This window comes from Danio rerio, chromosome 8 (assembly GCF_052040795.2).
Source record: "Danio rerio strain M-AB ecotype USA chromosome 8, GRCz13ab, whole genome shotgun sequence".
Lineage (NCBI taxonomy): Eukaryota > Metazoa > Chordata > Actinopteri > Cypriniformes > Danionidae > Danio > Danio rerio.
In genome coordinates, this window is record NC_141028.1 from 8,095,085 (window position 1) to 8,115,000 (window position 19,916).

At 33.1% G+C, this 19,916-nt stretch overlaps 2 protein-coding genes and 1 long non-coding RNA gene across 4 annotated transcripts in view; 1 reads left to right on the plus strand and 2 right to left on the minus strand.

Annotated features, from left to right (window-relative positions):
- The window catches only part of LOC147835500 (uncharacterized), a 345,699-nt gene that overhangs the window by 235,338 nt on the left and 90,445 nt on the right, over nucleotides 1–19,916 (minus strand). The window lies entirely within an intron of this gene.
- On the minus strand, nucleotides 1,955–4,178 carry LOC147842548 (uncharacterized). The gene is made up of 3 exons (XR_015497356.1): nucleotides 3,822–4,178; nucleotides 3,521–3,776; nucleotides 1,955–3,478 (listed from the first exon to the last, which is right to left on the minus strand). It is a non-coding gene; the product is annotated as an uncharacterized LOC147842548 (long non-coding RNA).
- On the plus strand, nucleotides 2,962–9,365 carry LOC147842549 (uncharacterized). The gene is made up of 6 exons (XM_087264024.1): nucleotides 2,962–3,270; nucleotides 4,134–4,528; nucleotides 5,047–5,640; nucleotides 5,680–6,027; nucleotides 6,454–6,564; nucleotides 8,838–9,365. The coding sequence occupies exons 4-6, from the start codon at nucleotides 5,938–5,940 to the stop codon at nucleotides 8,979–8,981; spliced, it is 345 nt and encodes a 114-aa protein (XP_087120150.1). The 5' UTR covers nucleotides 2,962–3,270; nucleotides 4,134–4,528; nucleotides 5,047–5,640; nucleotides 5,680–5,937; the 3' UTR covers nucleotides 8,982–9,365.

Genomic DNA, 19,916 nt, shown 5'->3' on the forward strand with positions numbered 1-19,916 from the left:
TGAGGAATTGTTAGAAAGCACTGACCATCTCTAAAGAGCTTCAGGAACATCTTGATGCTAATATTGTCATTGTACACCGTTAGTTCAGCACATTCTTCACAAAGAACAGCTCGATGGAAGGTGATGCAGAAGAAGCCTTTTCTGCATTCTGACAACAATAAGAGTGGTTTGAGGTATGCAAAGGCTCATCTTAATTATTTATTTAGGTTTTCATGCCATATCAGCAGCATTGGCTTTATTTATGGCAAAAACATATACTAATAAATATACAATATATAATCATAAAATTATATTATTAAAATTAATTATTTTCTTAAGCATACATTGTAAAAAAGAAAAAAGTATACAAGTAGCAACAACACTGAATATTTTAGTTTGATTAAAGATAAATATCCTAAAAGTGCTCCAGAAGGCACATTTTCAAACATTTCACTTTTATTTCAATGGCTCATCTGGACAAGCCTGAATCAGTTTGGAAAAAACATACTGTGGACAGATGCCACAAACGTACGCATTTTGAATGGCGGAAAAAGAACACAGCATTCCAGGAGAAGAACATGCTCCCGACTGCAAAATAAGGTGGAGAGTCTATCATGCTGTGTAGATGTGTGGCAAGCACAGGTACTGGAAAAAATGGCAGAGTTAAAGGTTGTACAGATTCCACCCAGTACAAGCAGATTCTGAAGAACAATGTTCAGAAATCAGTCAACAAGCTGAAGTTATGGCAGAGTTGGATGTTTTAGCAGAACGATGACCCAAGCCATAGTTCTAGATCTACCAAGGAATTCATGCTCAGACAGGATACAATGTTCTAGAATGGCCATCAAAGTCCCCAGAATCTTATATATTTATATTGATAACATTATATAAATGCAAATGGCATAAATAAACTGAAATATCAACAATTTTTGCCATACACATATTGTGCCTTATTTCGCCGGGTTCATAGGACCCAATGTCTCAGAAAACTTTATGCAGAAATGTCATTTTGCATTATATCTTTAACAAATTTTAAATATAAACTCATGAGACATTTGACTTTTAAGATATTTAAATCTAGGTTATTACAAGACTAAGTCCATGTGTATATGTAATAACAAACATTGGCAACAATGGGAAAATGTGCCCAGGGAAAATTCTTTAAGAACCAAGAAATAAGTGCTTGCTACATATGTCTGCATTTTGTGTGTAAAATGAATGCTATGAAAGGGTACTTACCTCACATATCACAGTTTTTGACTATAATAAAGCTCAAAGTGTCTTCTTTCCTATGATACCTAATTTTTGTCTTTAGCTCACCGGGGTCAAGGACTGTTACCTTTTCAAGTAAGGCAGATATGAATCCTCATAAGTGAGATGCTGGCTAACAGGTTAAGCGATCTTGACTACAACACTAGTAATGTGAAGCTTTTATGCTCGTCCTGATTTTGCCAAGTGCTAGTTGTCCTGAGACCAACATATTTTATGATGACCCAGGGACATCATCACTATCAGCCAATCAAACGTTATTACGTCATCATTATGAGCCTCCTGCAGAGTCCGCCAAAAACGCAGATTCAAAAAAGAAAACACACACACACCCACGCACAGGCAACTGCCATTTTCACCAGTGAAGAGGACAGGTGAAGAGGTGAGATCACCGGTTTTCTTCTATAAGTTTACAGAAGCATCAATGATTGTAAAATTCATATGTGTTTATGGATTTGTCCTTTTTTCCAGCGAAGTAAACGAGCAACGTTTAACTTTTGTTTGCATTAAGTTAGCCTAATTAGCCGTCCCTACCTAACGTTAGATTAGCGTGCTGCTCTTCCGCTACTGTGATTTACTTTCTGGTATTAATTAAAACAAGCTAACAATATTGTTTTGAATATTTAAATCTAGTAAACGTTATTAATTGCGACTAAACTTACCCTCTTGCTAATTTAGCGACCTTTTTTCTAATATTTCGGTTTTTAGCATGTATTATGTCAATTTCATTTAAAGACACGCCAGAAATGTGGACCAACACAGCACTAACGTTAGTTTAAACACAAGACAGTAGGTTATTTGAGGCGTTACTACTGTGAATCGCTGCAAAAATTCAACTAACGTTAGTGATTTAATTTAATATTTTTTTCTGTTAAATATGTTAACCTCAGGTCATCATCACTGATTTATTAATATTATTAATATGTTAATCTCAGGTCATCATCACTGATTTATTAATATTAATAATACGTTAACCTCAGACCATCATCACTTATTTATTATTATTATTAATACTTTAACCACAGGTCATCATCACTGATTTATTAATACTATTAATACGTTGCAGGTCATCATCACTGATTGAATAATTAATATTAATATTTTAACCTCAGGTCATCATCACTGATTTATTTATGTTATTAATATGTTAACCTCAGGTCATCATCACTGATTTATTTATATTATTAATATGTTAACTTCAGGTCATCATCACTAATTTATTAATATCATTAATATGTTAACCTCAGGTCATCATTGATTTATTAATATCTTAACCTCAAGTCATCATAGCTGATTTATTATTATTATTAAAACTTTAACCTCGTCATAATCACTGATTTATTAATAGTATTAATACGTTAATCACAGGTCACAATCACTGATTTATTAATATTATTGATACTTTAACCTCATGTCATCATCACTGATTTATTAATATTATTAATACGTTAACCTGTGGTTATCATCGCTGATTTATTAATATTATTAATATGTTAACCACAGGTCATCATCACTGATTTATGTATATTATTAATATGTTGACCTCAGGTCATCACTGATTTATTAATATTATTAACATGTTAACCTCAGGTCATCATCACTGATTTAATAATATTATTAATGTGTTAACCTCAGGTCATCATCACGGATTTATTAATATGTTAACCTCAGGTCATCATCACTGATTTATTAATATTAATAATACGTTAACCAGAGGTCTTAATCACTGATTTTTTTTATATTATTTATATGTTAACCTCAGGTCGGCAATTTATTAATATTATTAATATGTTAACCTCAGGTCATCATCTCTGATTTATTAATATTATTAATACATTAACCTCAGGTCATCATCACTGACTGATTAATTAATATTATTATGTTAACCTCAGGTCAACATTGATTTATTAATATTATTAATATGTTAACCTCAGGTCGTCATCACTGATTTATTAATATTATTAATACATTAACCTCAGGTCATCACTGACTGATTAATTAATATTAATATGTTAACCTCAGGTCATCATTGATTTATTAATATGTTAACCTCAAGTCATCATAGCTGATTTATTAATATTATTAACACTTTAACCTCAGGTCATAATCACTGATTTATTAATATTATTGATACTTTAACCTCATGTCATCATCACTGATTTATTAATATTATTATTACGTTAACCTGAGGTTATAATCGCTGATTTATTAATATTATTAATACCTTAACCTCAGGTCATCATTGATTTAATAATATTATTAATATGTTAACCTCAGGTCGTCGATTTATTCATATTATTTATATGTTAACCACAGGTCATCATCACTGATTTATGTATATTATTAATATGTTGACCTCAGGTCATCACTGATTTATTAATATTATTAACATGTTAACCTCATGTCATCCCTGATTTATTAATATAATTAACATGTTAACCTCATGGCCTTAACTGATTTATTAATATTATTAATATGTTAACCTCAGGTCATCATCACGGATTCATTAATATTATTAATATGTTAACCTCAGGTCATCATAGCTGATTTATTAATATTATTAATGTGTTAACCTCAGGTCATCATCACTGATTTATTATTTATAAATTGTTAACCTCAGGTCATCATCACGGATTTATTAATATTATTAATATGTTAACCTCAGGTCATCATCACTGATTTATTAATATTAATAATACGTTAACCAGAGGTCTTAATCACTGATTTTATTATATTATTAATACGTTAACCTCAGGTCGTCAATTTATTAATATTATTAATATGTGAACCTCAGGTCATCATCACTGATTTATTAATATTATTAATACATTAACCTTAGGTCATTATCACTGACTTATTAATTAATATTATTATGTTAACCTCAGGTCAACATTGATTTATTAATATTATTAATATGTTAACCTCAGGTCGTCATCACTAATTTATTAATATTATTAATACATTAACCTCAGCTCATCATCACTGACTGATTAATTAATATTAATATGTTAACCTCAGGTCATCATTGATTTATTAATATTATTAATGTATTAACCTCGGGTCATCATCACTGATTTATTAATATTATTAATACGTTAACCAGAGGTCTTAATCACTGATTTATTAATATTATTAATACGTTAACCTCAGGTCGTCAATTTATTAGTATTATTAATATGTTAACCTCAGGTCATCATCACTGATTTATTAATATTATTACTACATTAACCTCAGGTCATCATCACTGACTGATTAATTAATATTATTATGTTAACCTCAGGTCATCATTAATTTATTAATATTATTAATATGCTAACCTCAGGTCATCATCACTGATTTATTAATATTATTAATATGTTAATCTCAGGTCGTCAATTTATTAATAGTATTAATATGTTAACCTCAGGTCATCATCACTGATTTATTAATACATTAACCTCAGGTCATCATCACTGACTGATTAATTAATATTAATATGTTAACCTCAGGTCATCATTGATTTATTAATATTATTAATATGTTAACCTCAGGTCATCATCACTGATTTATTAATATTATTAATATGTTAACCACAGGTCATCAGCACTGATTTATTAATATTATTGATACTTTAATCTCAGGTCATCATCACTGACTGATTAATTAATATTATTATGTTAACCACAGGTCATCATCACTGATTTATTTATATTATTAATATGTTGACCTCAGGTCATCACTGATTTATTAATATTATTAACATGTTAACCTCAGGTCATCATCACTGATTTATTAATATTAATAATACGTTAAACACAGGTCTTAATCACTGATTTATTAATATTATTAATACGTTAACCTCAGGTCGTCAATTTATTAATATTATTAATATGTTAACCTCAGGTCATCATCACTGATTTATTAATATTATTAATACATTAACCTCAGGTCATCATCACTGACTGATTAATTAATATTAATATGTTAACCTCAGGTGATCATTGATTTATTAATATTATTAATATGTTAACCTCAGGTCATTATCACTGATTTATTAATATTATTAATATGTTAACCACAGGTCATCAGCACTGATTTATTTATATTAATAATATGTTGACCTCAGGTCAGCACTGATTTATTAATATTATTAATATGTTAACCTCAGGTCATCACTGATTTATTAATATTATTAATATGTTAACCTCAGGTCATCATCGCTGATTTATTAATATTAATAATATGCTAACCTCAGGTCATCATCACTGATTTATTAATATACAGGTCATCATCTCTGATTTATTAATAATGCGTTAACCTCAGGTCATCATCACTGATTTATCAATATTATTAATATGCTAACCTCAGGTCATCATCACTGATTTATTAATATTAATAATATGCTAACCTCAGGTCATCATCACTGATTTATTAATAATATGCTAACCTCAGGTCATCATCACTGATTTATTAATAATACGTTAATCTCAGGTCATAATTGTTAATATTGTGGATTTTTACTTTATATTAGCAAATTCGGGTCAGAATTGGTATTTGTTAGATGTTGATTTCATGCATAAATTGTTTTTTTCTAGAGAAGGTATATAAAAGTAAACAACAAAATGCATTCTTTGGAGAGCAAACATTTGTAATATTTTGTATTTGTTTTCTCTATCTTAAAGTTTAAAGTATTTATTTTTTAGGTGTTTTATGGTTGATAAAGACCAGGCTGAAATCAATGCCATCCGTAAGGTGTTCAACGAGTCAGACAGTCTCCTTTGTTGGTACCATGTAACGCAAGTAAGTACTAAGTTAAGATACTGCTTTTGTTTTTCCTCATTTTATAGATTCATATTCTATTTTCATCAACTGTCATATTAATATATTTTTTTTATGTAAATCTCTAACAGGATTACCATTCACATTTTTTCATCTTCAGTTGCTAATGAATCAGTGGATTGAGCTTAAGCTTATTTCACATTGCAACATGTCACACAACATACTGTAATATTACTTGACATTATCTGGGTATTATTTTGCGTTTGTCAATCATCGATGCACTTAAGCAAAAAAAAAAAAGTAGCAATAACATATATTGTTTTTACTTTGATTTGAGTATCCCTTAACTTGAAGCTTATAATGCTTGATTCTAATTTCGAATGTGTCATGGAAGTTCTGACCATATTAAATATGTTGTTACGTTTTTCCACCATTTATTACACACAGGCAGTAACTTGTTGGCTGTCAATATCTGAATCTGGTGTGAGTGGACCTGAAAAGGCAGATTCAAGAGCGCACATCATACAGTTTATGTCAGAGATGAAATGCTGTTCAAAGGTGTGTTGCTATTTTTTTTATAGTGCTTTCACACCTACACATCTGTTTCAGAACCTGTCTCGTTTGGCCAGTTAGCGCGGTTCGTTTGGCATATGTGAACAAGGCAATTGCGCTCTATTCCACGCCAAAGTAATCGCTCCGAGACCGCCTGAGTGAGGTAGTCTCGGCTCGATAGAAACGAACCCTGGAGTGGTTCGATTACAGTGAGAAAGCGATCCGATCCGAGCGCGGTTATATCACAGTGTTTTATGGATATGTAATAGGCTTACGGCTATATGAAGAGAGAATTATGAGTAGGGTGGGAAGTTTCACGGGTCTCCGGATGCCCGAAAACAAGTGATGACCTCCCGGTAATCTCGCGTCTTCCTCCCGGTCCTCAAATAGGCATCGTCGCGCACCCTTCTCACCCCTCCCCACTGCATCTCTCCTCAGACACGTCGGGCGTGCGCACCTTGTCAACCACCACTAAACCACCACCTCCCCCTGACAGCTGAGCGGAACGCTGCAAAATAAACCCTGACACTCTGACCAATGTGAGGAGAGTTTACTCGCACGTGACTTGTTTTAGCTCTTTTGGTCCGATTAGAAACTTTGCAGTGTGAAAGTGAACCGCTCCAAGAGCAAAGAGCAACAATGTAACATTTTTAATCTCTTTTTCAGAACAACTGAATCGATTCACAGGTGTGAAAGCACCCTTATAGTACAATTGTATGTTCTAATGTGTCATTCTACTTTGGTAACAAGCTTGTAACATGCATTTTTAATATGTGAAAAAATAATGTTAATGACAGCTAATATAAAATGGTAACCCACATACAGCATGAAGAGTTCAGATGCAAAAGCCTCTAAGTCAGGTCTCAAACTGCCGACCCTCAAACCATTTGCGGCCCTGCCTCCTCCATCCGGCCCACAACTGACATCAAAAATATAATGATATTCGGCCCATCAAAACATATATTTTTGAATCGCTATCATTGTTGTGCTATCACATACTTCTGGTTTTGACTCCCCACCTACTGGACATTTAAAGTTACATTTTAAGTGACAGGGTTACTTTCGATTTCTCTCAGTGTGCGGTCAAGAGTAACGCATGCAGATTATTTCCGGGGCTGATTTAAACATTGTAAATTATGTACGTAAGCGCTCTATTTTTGTAAATTTTCAAGGGTCATTTAATTATACTATGTTTTATACCCCCTGTACTTTGTTGTACAAACACCTTTTTATGGCTTACACATGTTTGTGTAAATATGATAGTTTTGCTAATATTCGATTCAAATGGTCTTATGAATAGATTTTCCACATATACATATTAAGATTTGGATAAATGTGTATTAGTAAAATTTTACTGTTGGCTTTATTAAACATGTTAAAGTAAATATGAATATGTACATCCTTATCCCCTCTTTATTTTATTTTTACCAAAAAGAATGATATTGAGAAGTTACCCAAACTACATTCTACTGTCGTACGCTGAAAATTAGCATATTTTCCAGCCTTTATTGTTTATGCTGTTATTTAACTTTAAAGGCAATGAAAAAAACACACCTTACCACAAAAGTTCAATAACAGAACCTACACACAGGAGCTGTAGAAAAAATTCTAATTTTAAGAGAAATTTTCAGATAACACTTGCATCTGGCCTCTTCTCACTCACACACAATTACTCTCCTTCAAAAATGAATTTATGCTGCTTATCAACTGTGTTCAGATATAAACTAGGCTAGGTGTGCAGAGTTTCATAGATTAACTTTACATATTTTACACACATTTGTAAGCATTCCATTTATATTAACAACCTTAATTAATAATTGATACCTTTTTAGGTCAGTTTAAAGTGCATTTCACAGCATGAGCTACATTTTTTTGTTTTAAATAAAGATATATTTTAATTCTGTTCTGAATAACATTTCAGATCATAGATCTTACATAGTCCAAAAGGAATTGATTAAATTTATTATAATTTAATTAAATGTGAAACTATGATGCCTTTTTATAATTTATGATAACTTTGCAACTTTTCTTTTTTGTTATAAACATGGATTGTTTGGTGGGTCTGTTTTAGTTACTGCAAATAGTGTTATGTTATGTTGGTTTATCCAGTCATAGACCTACAGTGATTTAGACAGTATAAGAACAATAAAGATTCTCAGTAGATTTACCGCACACACTGGGGTATATATCTGTGTGAAGGATTATTTAATGACCTAAAAATCTACAGCGGTTTTTATGCTAACAACATGAAACATGATTTTCCTTGTCAATTTTTACAGGCACAAGAATTTAAGGAAAAGGCTGAGATGTTTCACTGCCAGTTTAGGAACTTCAAATATGTCTGCAAGTACTTCAGGAACAACTGGGAGACAATTGGTCATCTGTGGTCTAACTTTGGAAGATGCTATAAACAGAGACTCTGACACAAACAGGGAGACTGGTCTGAAATACATGATACCCCCATGAAAAACGGAAGTGTTGGCAGGTGTGCTTACCAGTTTAATATTTGATCTGCTATAGTTAGAAATCAGACTGTTATATCTTTTAAGCGTAACGCCTGTTTCACACCGCAAGCGTCAGCGGTGCATGTTTTTTTGGCGTCCATGTTAACAGATTAGAGCTTTCATACGTCGCTGAAGCAGCAGTGCAGCGATAGTTTCGGCGCTGGGTCTATTTTTGACGCGCTGCTCACGCTCAATTAAAGTGACAGTGCATTGATAATGACCTAAATACATTAAATGACAGTAAAAAGTAACAATTTTACTCAATAAATGCGTCAATAATATCAACTGATTTATATATAGTCAATCAAATGAACTTAAACCATTAAAAACTGCAACAAACCTTTATTTCGGCCCGAACTACAAAACAATTTTAGTATCAGTTTTCTTGGCGAGGGGAAGTGATTTACGGGAATTGTAGTCCATAGCAAAGTGTATTGTGGGTAGTGTAGTTCGACATGCATGCTGGATGATGTGAACTCGCTGTGTGCTGTGGCTGCTCAAGCAGAGGAAGAAAGCTTTATTCGGCTTTGCTTTATGTTCGCTCAAGTTATTTCACCTGGGAGCTGTTTGCACTGTGATCCTGACAACACGAAAATAAGTAAAAGAAGGGCAAGCATTGATCACTTTTATCCATCTCATCCTTTGCACGAGCGTGAATTAACATGCTGTTACTCTGCCGCTGGACATCACTGAAGTGGATCATGTAAAAATATAATTATAACTATACTGTATAGATATAACTATAGGCTTACAACATCCTGTCAATCAAAAACCAAATGACATATCACTGGCGATTGTCTTCTGACGTACTCCTCATAGAGTTTGAGAAGCATACAGTACTGTTTGATCTATAAAATTTGTAAAATAAAGATTTGCAGGTTAAAGAAACAGCATAGGAGGAGGTTGCCGTTGGTCTTGTTGCAGATAAAATGTTTGAAAAGTGTATTTGTATATAGAGAGACATGGGTAACTAGATAGAATAGACAGCGATATGTTGATCTCTGCAGCAGCTGACGAAGAGCTGCGCGCTGCAGACGCAGCTGGTGTAAAAGGCAAACACCTGCGTGCTGCTACTGCTCGACATATGCGCTGCTCACGCACTGCTTTCGCTTGCAGTGTGAAACAGCCGTAAGGACTTATTATGCGGTTCTGTCGCCATCTTGTGGATAGAAAACGTCAACTGTCGCCGACGAGCTGTCTCTCAGTAATTGTAAATATTTTAAAATAAGCACTATTCTTGCAAATAAACTGCATAGTTGCAATCAAAACAACTACATTCTCGACTAAAAAAAGCCTCAAAAGTATATTTTGTTGTGTCACAGCAGTAATATTTGTCAAACTGTAGTGTCTGCTGTATGTGGGCGGAGTTATACACAAAGGGTAAAAAGGTAGTACGGATGCTTATATTACTTAAATATATCACGGCTACCAGTCAATTTCGAAATCCAGACAGAACTGTTGTGTGTGTATGTGTATATATATATATTTATATTTACTATTTAAAATAGTAAATATATTAAATATTTTATTTATAAATATTTATTTATAATAAATATTTAATAAATATATAAATAAATATGTACTATTTTCCCAAGTGTATATAACTACTACTGTAAGAAAATGTCAGAATCTGGTACATTCTTTCTGTATTATCTTTGCTTGAACTGACCCAATCTAATCCTGTTTATATGAATTGAACCTGCTCCCGACCAGGTTTGAGGTACCAGAACTGTTGCTATGACAGCGACTCTCGGATCAGTTTTGAAGAACGAAATGATCCTGGATCGTGTCAAATCGTCATTATCCAAATCCAGCTAACTGAGTAATCCATGTACGAAGAACTGACCCCATGTACGAAGAACTAAGAAGAAAACGCTTTTTTAAAAATTTTTATTTTGTACAGTATATCTGATATCAGTTTAGAACATAACATTTACAATAGAACAACTGTCTAAAATGAAATAAAATTCTAATTGTAAAAACGTAATCTGAGTTTTGTTTTTGTTTACCACCTTAGTTGTGTACTAAGCTTATTTCAGGCAGTCCTCTAGAAAGGAAAAGAAAACATCAACTGCGAGAGGTCCCAAGAAATGAGTTGCCAAATCAAAGCATGATTCAGGGCCCAGGTTTTGCACATTTATCTTGTTCAATGCTCCTCCTGAAAAAAAAAAAAACAATAATATTACTTGCAATCACGAGTTGCCTGTTATTAAAAATTACAAAAGATGCTAGATTTTGATTTTCTAGTTGATAAATTGACTTCTTGATAAAGGGACTAGACAACAGACTGAAAGGTTTGTACTATGTTAATATTACAATAAAACACATCACGTTTAATAAAACACTATAACATCTCCAAAAACTGCTACTTTTTCATGCCAAAAGAGAGTTTGTGCTGCTGGGCATAGTAAATCTGAAATGGTTTTACACAAAACTAAAATCTAGAAGCTCAATCCTTAAAATGTGTATAAAATTATAGCTTTAAAACCACTTAAAGAGTTCATTAGGTTTTAAAGAGTTAAGGAAGTCTGAACAAAATATTTATTGCTTGTTTTTATGTAAAAAAAAAATAAAATAAAAAAATCTATATATATATGTGTGTGTGTGTGTGTATATGTATATGTATGTATATATGTATATATATATATATATATATATATATATATATATATATATATATATATATATATGTATATATGTATATATATATATATATATATATATATATATATATATATATATATATATATATATATATATGTATATATGTATATATATATATATATATATATATATATATATATATATATATATATATATATATATTTATATATATATATATATTTATATATATATATATATGTGTGTATATAATCAGTGATGATATTAATAAATCTGAGATGATGACCTGAGGTTAACATATTATTATTAATAAATCAGTGATGAGGACCTGAGGTTAACATATTAATAATATTATTAAATCGACGAGCTGAGGTTAACATATTAATATTAATACATCAGTGATGATGAACTGAGGTTAACATATTATTATTAATAAATCAGTGATGATAACCTGAGGTTAACATATTAATATTAATACATCAGTGATGATGAACTGAGGTTAAGATAATATTAATATTGATAAATTAGTGATGATTACCTGAGGTTAAAATATTAATAATATTAATAAATCAGTGATGATGATGTATTAATAATATTAATAAATCAGTGATGATGACCTGAGGTTAACATCTTAATATTAATACATTAGTGATGATAAACTGAGGTTAACATATTATTATTAATAAATCAGTGATGATAACCTGAGTTAACATTAATAAATCAGTGATGATGACCTGAGGTTAAGATATTAGTAATATTAATAAATCAGTTATGATGACCTGATGTTAAGATATTAATAATATTAATAAATCAGTGATGACCTGAGGTTAACATATTAATAAATCTGTGATGACCTGAGGTTAAAATATTAATACATCAGTGATGATAAACTGAGGTTAACATATTATTATTAATAAATCAGTGATGATGACCTGAGGTTAAGATATTAATAATATTAATAAATCAGTGATGATGACCTGAGGTTAAAATATTAATAATATTAATAAATCAGTGATGATGATGTATTAATAATATTAATAAATCAGTGATGATGACCTGAGGTTAACATATTAATAATAATAATAAATCAGTGATGATGACCTGAGGTTAACATATTAAATATATTAATAAATTAGTGATGATGATCTGAGGTTAACATATTAATAATATTAATAAATCAGTGATGATGACCTGAGGTTAACATATTAATAATAATAATAAATCAGTGATGATGACCTGAAGTTAACATATTAAATAAATTAATAAATTAGTGATGATGACCTGAGGTTAACATATTAATAATAATAATAAATCAGTGATGATGACCTGAGGTTAACATATTAAATAAATTAATAAATCAGTGATGATGACCTGAGGTTAACATATTAATAATAATAATAAATCAGTGATGATGACCTGAAGTTAACATATTAAATAAATTAATAAATTAGTGATGATGACCTGAGGTTAACATATTAATAATAATAATAAATCAGTGATGATGACCTGAGGTTAACATATTAAATAAATTAATAAATTAGTGACGATGACCTAAGGTTAACATATTAATAAATCAGTGATAATGACGTGAGGTTAAAATATAAATGATATTAATAAACCTGTGATGATGCCAACATATTTAACAGAATAAATTATTAAATCACTAACGTTAGTTGAATTTTTGCAGCGATTCACAGTAGTTAACGCCTCAAATAACCTACTGTCTTGTGTTTAAACTAACGTTAGTGCTGTGTTGGTCCACATTTCTGGCGTGTCTTTAAATGAAATTGACATAATACATGCTAAAAACCGAAATATTAGAAAAAAGGTCGCTAAATTAGCAAGAGGGTAAGTTTAGTCGCGTTTAATAACGTTTGCTAGATTTAAATATTCAAAACAATATTGTTAGCTTGTTTTAATTAATACCAGAAAGTAAATCACAGTAGCGGAAGAGCAGCACGCTAATCTAACGTTAGGTAGGGACGGCTAATTAGGCTAACTTAATGCAAACAAAAGTTAAACGTTGCTCGTTTACTTCGCTGGAAAAAAGGACAAATCCATAAACACATATGAATTTTACAATCATTGATGCTTCTGTAAACTTATAGAAGAAAACCGGTGATCTCACCTCTTCACCTGTCCTCTTCACTGGTGAAAATGGCAGTTGCCTGTGCGTGGGTGTGTGTGTGTTTTCTTTTTTGAATCTGCGTTTTTGGCGGACTCTGCAGGAGGCTCATAATGATGACGTAATAACGTTTGATTGGCTGATAGTGATGATGTCCCTGGGTCATCATAAAATATGTCGGTCTCAGGACAACTAGCACTTGGCAAAATCAGGACGAGCAAGCTTTTATTGAGCCTTTCATTTGGTTATATTCCACCAAGGCTGACATTAACACTGCAGCTTTACAATGTTACACACTTCTAACACCGCAAGTCACATTATGTTGCTAGAATCCAGCACATTGTCGGTGTATAATTACACTAAAAAAGCCATGAAAGACATCTAACACGTGCCTGAGAGACTGCAGTACATAACGATGGTGGTATTACTTATTCTTTTTCTTTATACACGGAGCACCGCTCATGTTAACCTTCTCCGAAAGGTCAAATGACAAAGTAAAGATGAAGCCGCCAGAACGACATCTAACCTGCAAGAAAACAGCCAAGAAAAGCCCACAAAAGGCATTGCAAACTTGAGTTCAATTCCCATCCCTGCAATTTCAGAAGTTCTTGAGCTGTTATTTGCTTTCAGGGGAGATTGTGAGCCAGCGTTTCTTTAGGTGAGAGAGAGAGAGAGAGAGAGAGAGAGAGAGACAGAGAGAGAGAGAGAGAAAGAGAGAGAGAGAGAAGGCTGTTTGCTGTCTTATATGTGGGTGGGTGGCAGAAAGCCACAGAAAAATCATACAACACATGCGTTATGAGATCTACACATGCACTTTCTAAAGAAGTCTTGATCTTTATGGTAACCTTGGATAGAAAGAAAACAATTGCATTGGATTCTGTTCATCTGAGTTGTGCTTATGTTGAAGCATGTGATTTCTGCACCACTTGTAGTATTGAGCAAACCGAATATGAAACGCAATAAAACGATCAAGAAATGCAATTGTTTGGCCATACAAAACTGATATCAACGTGTTGCTACACACATTTTATTTTTATTTTTTTTATCTCGAGATCTATTCATCTACAGCAGGGGTTCTCAACCTCTTTCACTTTGAGGCCCATCTCCTTCTGCAAAAATATTTTAAAGGCCCAACTGTCTGACATCTAACAAAAAAATAAAATAAAATAAAATAGTTTAAACCTTTATTTAATAGAAAAACATTTATTTTACCTTCTCTGATTTTTTTTAACACAAAAAGATTGAAATTTTGAATTTTTGATTAGTTATTCTTTACAACTGCAAAGTATTTTGGCATTTTCTTCAAAAAATTAACCTGACAGGAGTACAGGGGATGGCAAAAAAAAAAAAAAAAAAAAAAAAACTGCTGCTTTCAGTTGAACTGACTACTATTCATCTATTGATCTACTATTATAGTTAAAAAAAAATAAACAAAAAACTTTAAATACACTAACAACACTAAATCTGTTGAAACACATCGATCTGAAGCAGGGTCAGAATGAGTGGGACTGATTTTCAGCCCTGGAGTTTGAAGCCTTAGACCTGCCCATCTAAGTTCACGACTGACTATATTAAAATAAGGTAATTTCCAATTCAGTTTCTAATGACACTATCCCGTCTTTTTCAAGGAAACAGCTGCTTTAGAACTTCAAATGTTTTTATGAGAAGGGTAGCTACATCTCCAACACTATTCTTTAAAACATCACAATGTCCTTTCCTGCAATATCTGAATATATATTCTGTGCAAAATACTTTATAGATATCCAGTCCTTTGTAACGATGGTCAAACAAAAAAATTAAATATGTACACTTACATAAGTAACCCAATCGGTTTTATATGTCTTAACACTAAAAATAATATATATATATATATATATATATATATATATATATATATATATATATATATATATATATATATATATATATATATATATATATTTATTTATTTTTTAGGTGAGGTTCAAACTGCAGGTCATTTAAACCTGTAAATAAAAATAAATAAAAAGAGCGGTGCTGTGGCAAAAAAATGAATAAAAAGAGTAAGGCTATGGTCAAATAAACAAGTAAATGAAAAAGTGCGACAGCTGAGAGTGCAAGCAGCTAGGGACACTGGCCCTCGTTGCCAAAAAACGGACCGGCTCACCGGAAATTCTCCCGGTCCTCCCGATTAGCCAATTTGAGCCTGACCTGAAGGCAGTTTGGTTTGCAGCTGGATATTATTGGAGTTTGTTGACAGGAACAGTGACCAGCTCTTCACCACTGAAACACTACCAAGCCTGGCGAGTTCCTCCTGTACATGCGTGCATCTATTATATAAAAGACTCGCCGGACCTTCATTTGGGCAACTATGCAAATATTTTAACGTTCACTCAAAGAGAACATCTATAGTTTGTAAATTAACAGACTTAGGTGACTCTGATACAGTACGAGTAGCAGGCATTAGGCACACATCAGCTGGTTGTTAGGCTATAACTCGAATCAGCGTTACCTTTACATTTTCGTCACGTTTTGCTTTATAGAACTGAAAATCTAGTCCTGGTTGGCATGCAACGGTTGGAAGTTTAAGCCACAGTTATGTTTGTATTAAACTATGCTGCTTTTACCTGTTCAAAGAAATCAATCACAGAAAATGGAAAATGCCATTAATTCAATGCAATGATTTAATATGACATATTTAACAATGAAATCTACTAATTGTAATATAATATTTAAGTTCATTTTAGTCTATCTCGCGGCCCACCTGCAGGATTGCTAAGGCCCACTAGTGGGCCGCAGCCCACTGGTTGAGAATCACTGATCTACAGTAAGAGCTCTCCTGGCTCAATATTACCTGCATTTTTATATAGCACCTTTAAAAGTAGCTTGTTAATGCACTAATGAAAAGATACAACGATGAATGCAAAGATGCCAATCAAAGATGGCATTGAGCATGGCAGCCTTGTTGCGAGCTCCCAGCAAACTTTGTTGTATTTTGTGTGTTTTCTTGTATTTTTGTCGTTTTTCGTGCACAATTGTGAGGTTCTTTGTGGAAAAAAGAAATCAGAGACCACTTTAGAGTTATGATATTTTGTCATTATAGGTGCTGTATTTGTTTAAAAAGTGAAATTGTTCTCTGATATCTACATCAGTGGTTCCCAATGTGGGAGGCAATGGCAGGGGGTCACTTGGTGGTTTCCAAAAGTCAAATAGATTTGATTAAACTATAAGATTTACCATATTTCATCCATTTTTTAACCCACAGAAGATAAAAGTAGTTAATAGTTAAATAAAAACAACATGCAAATTGAAAACCATCAGCCTTTCAATGATATTTTTCCTAGGATTGGTGTGTTTACGTTAAACTAACAACACAGCAAGTGTCAGCCACAGCAGATTGCTTTTCTAGCACCAAGTTAAACTTCCTGACACTTTTATAGCAATCAAATACATTAAAAATTAATTTGGGCAGCACAAGTTTCTGGCGTTGGTTAAAAAGTTTGGCAAGCCCTGATCTACAAAGTAGGTTTATGGCTTCGGTAAGTTAAAAAAAATCTCCAGAAATGGTTTATAAGCTCATTTATTGCTCCATAAAGTACACAGAGAATCACAAGGTCCATGATTGACCATATATAGTTTGTGTCGATTAATGACACAATTAATGAGTGAATTAACTTGAGTTTGATAAATGGCATGTAAAATGTCTGTTTATTAATGAGCTTCGCTCTAACGTCCCACTCTTAAAGACAGACACATGCACAAAGAACATGATGTATGCTGAACACGGTCAAATATTAATCCATCGGTTACCGATATATTGTTACAGATATGTCTGTGAGAGATATATTCAGACAGAGCTGAGCTCTCCTGGCTCAACATTACCTGCATTTTTATATAGCACCTTTAAAAGTAGCTTGTTAATGCACTAATGAAAAGATACAACGATGAATGCAAAGATGCCAATCAAAGATGGCATTGAGTATGGTAGCCTTGTTGCGAGCTCCCAGCAAACTTTGTTGTATTTTGTGTGTTTTCTTGTATTTTTGTCGTTTTTCGTGCTGGATGTACACACTCATATTGCCCACGATAGACACGCACTTCGGGAAATTGGTTTACAAACACAGCAACAGAGCCCTGTGTCTAGGTCACACAACCGAGGCGACGACGGAAACACAGCCGGAAAGAAGATTTTGACCTCCGCTCCCCACCATTCTGCTGGCTAACGTTCAGTCACTGGACAACAAACTTTGCAAGCTACGAGCGCGCATTTCCTTCCAACGGAAAACAAGAAACTGCTGCATTTTCTGTCTTACAGAAACCTGGCCATCTGCAGAGCTACCAGACACAGCTGCTAAACTTTCGGGGTTCTCCATGCAACGCAGGGATAGAATGAAAGAACTCACGGGGAAAAGCAAAGGAGGAGATGTTTGTTTCTTTATTAACAACTCATGGTGTGATCAGAGAAACATACACTCAGTTAGATCATTTTGTCCCCCTGATCTCGAATACCTTATGCTTCGGTGTCGACCATACTGGCTACCGAGGGATATCACTTGAGTGAATTAACTCGAGTTTGATAAATGGCATGTAAAATGTGTGTTTGGGAAAGAAAACGTTAGCTAACTAGTGCCATTTCCCTTAACTTAGCTGAATTTTGAAGGCAGTGAAATGATACATTTGTTTCACTTTCTCTTTGCTGATAAGATATACAGCCAGGTACACGACGTTCCTATCTAACTCTAAGTGATACTTCCGGGTTTCTTCCCACCGCAGCCTCGATTTTGCCTTTAAAAATGGCAGCCACTTGAAATTAGTCTATCACTCACCGGGTTACATAGGCTGAGGCAGAGAAGTGTCCCCTCTGTGTTTACTTGGTGCCTAGGAGGTGATAGTGATTTTGTTTGATGCCTAATATTCTTTTAATTGTTTAAATTAAACCCAATGAATGATATTACAGTGATGTTTACACCACATCTGCATTTAAAAATCACGGCAACAGCTGGAAGTTTGTAATCCATAGCATGTTGTTGCAATGTTTACAGTGCTGATCCTAAACTTCCAGGGTTTTTCTCACCACAGCCTCACTTTCATGTTTTAAAATGACGGCCATGTGAAATAAGCCTTTTACAACAGACTACAGGAAGTAATCTCCAGTGGAGGCAACACTGCTGGTGATCACAAAAGCAGTGCTGTAACACAAAGCACATACACTGAAAAAAAAATTATTCAAAGATAATTCCTTGGATTTACTCAATTTCTTTATGTTAAGAGGTTGTAAGCAATTTATTTGGGCTGAATTTAAACAAACAAATTAAGTTGAACATTATTAAACTTAATTTGTTTGTTTAAATTCAACACCAATAAATTGTTTGCAACAGTTCTGCATGCAACACTTTTTTCAGTGTACATGTGCGCAATATACTGACACTGAGAAGACAAAACTTTTTAACAAAGTCATTAATTTTGCTTTATTTTTGGGTGAACTAACACTTAAAGTAGTGTTTTCCCGAGCAGACCTCACGACAAAGATCCCATCATATTGTTTCACAGTTGTCACAGTGCCCACAAGTAACAGTGTTTACACCCTTCAACAATAAAGTATTTCAGCATTGAAAACAGCACACCTATAAACATGCTTGATTTCAGAGAAACAAGACATTCTCAGACCCTTTCTAGAGTTTGCTGCTGGTGTTTACACGTCCTTGAGCCTCCATTTACAAAGAACTCTGCTTCAGTTCATCAATTTAAATGAGAGACAGCAAACAGATGAAGAGCATTTGATAGTCACTGTCAAGCAGTCATTTCAGAACAGTTCAGAAATCAGAAAGAAAACATTCCAGCTGCACTCATTGTGCTGTTGATGGGATGAGCTATTGTACTCTAACCACATTATGAATACAATAGCAAGGGCTGCGAGCTAGAACAGAGTGTATTTATTCAGGCAATACACAAACAAACACACCGGAGGGTTACTGTACCTTTATAAAGGACACGTCATTGATTGAACGAGACCGTCATCCACTCGTTTCACCATAATGTGGTGTTTTGAAAAGGTTCAGCTCTTCCCCGTAGCGATGAGTGGCACCGAACACAAGGGCATGTTTTAGAAACGCTAGAATCCCTGTGAA

Bases quoted from the DNA above. Each gene is read 5' to 3' on its own strand.
- LOC147842549 (XM_087264024.1), top strand. From the start codon at position 5,938: ATGGTTGATAAAGACCAGGCTGAAATCAATGCCATCCGTAAGGTGTTC. The intron at 6,028-6,453 runs GTAAGTACTAAG...TATTACACACAG, and splicing joins GTTGGTACCATGTAACGCAA to GCAGTAACTTGTTGGCTGTC. The intron at 6,565-8,837 runs GTGTGTTGCTAT...CAATTTTTACAG, and splicing joins AGATGAAATGCTGTTCAAAG to GCACAAGAATTTAAGGAAAA.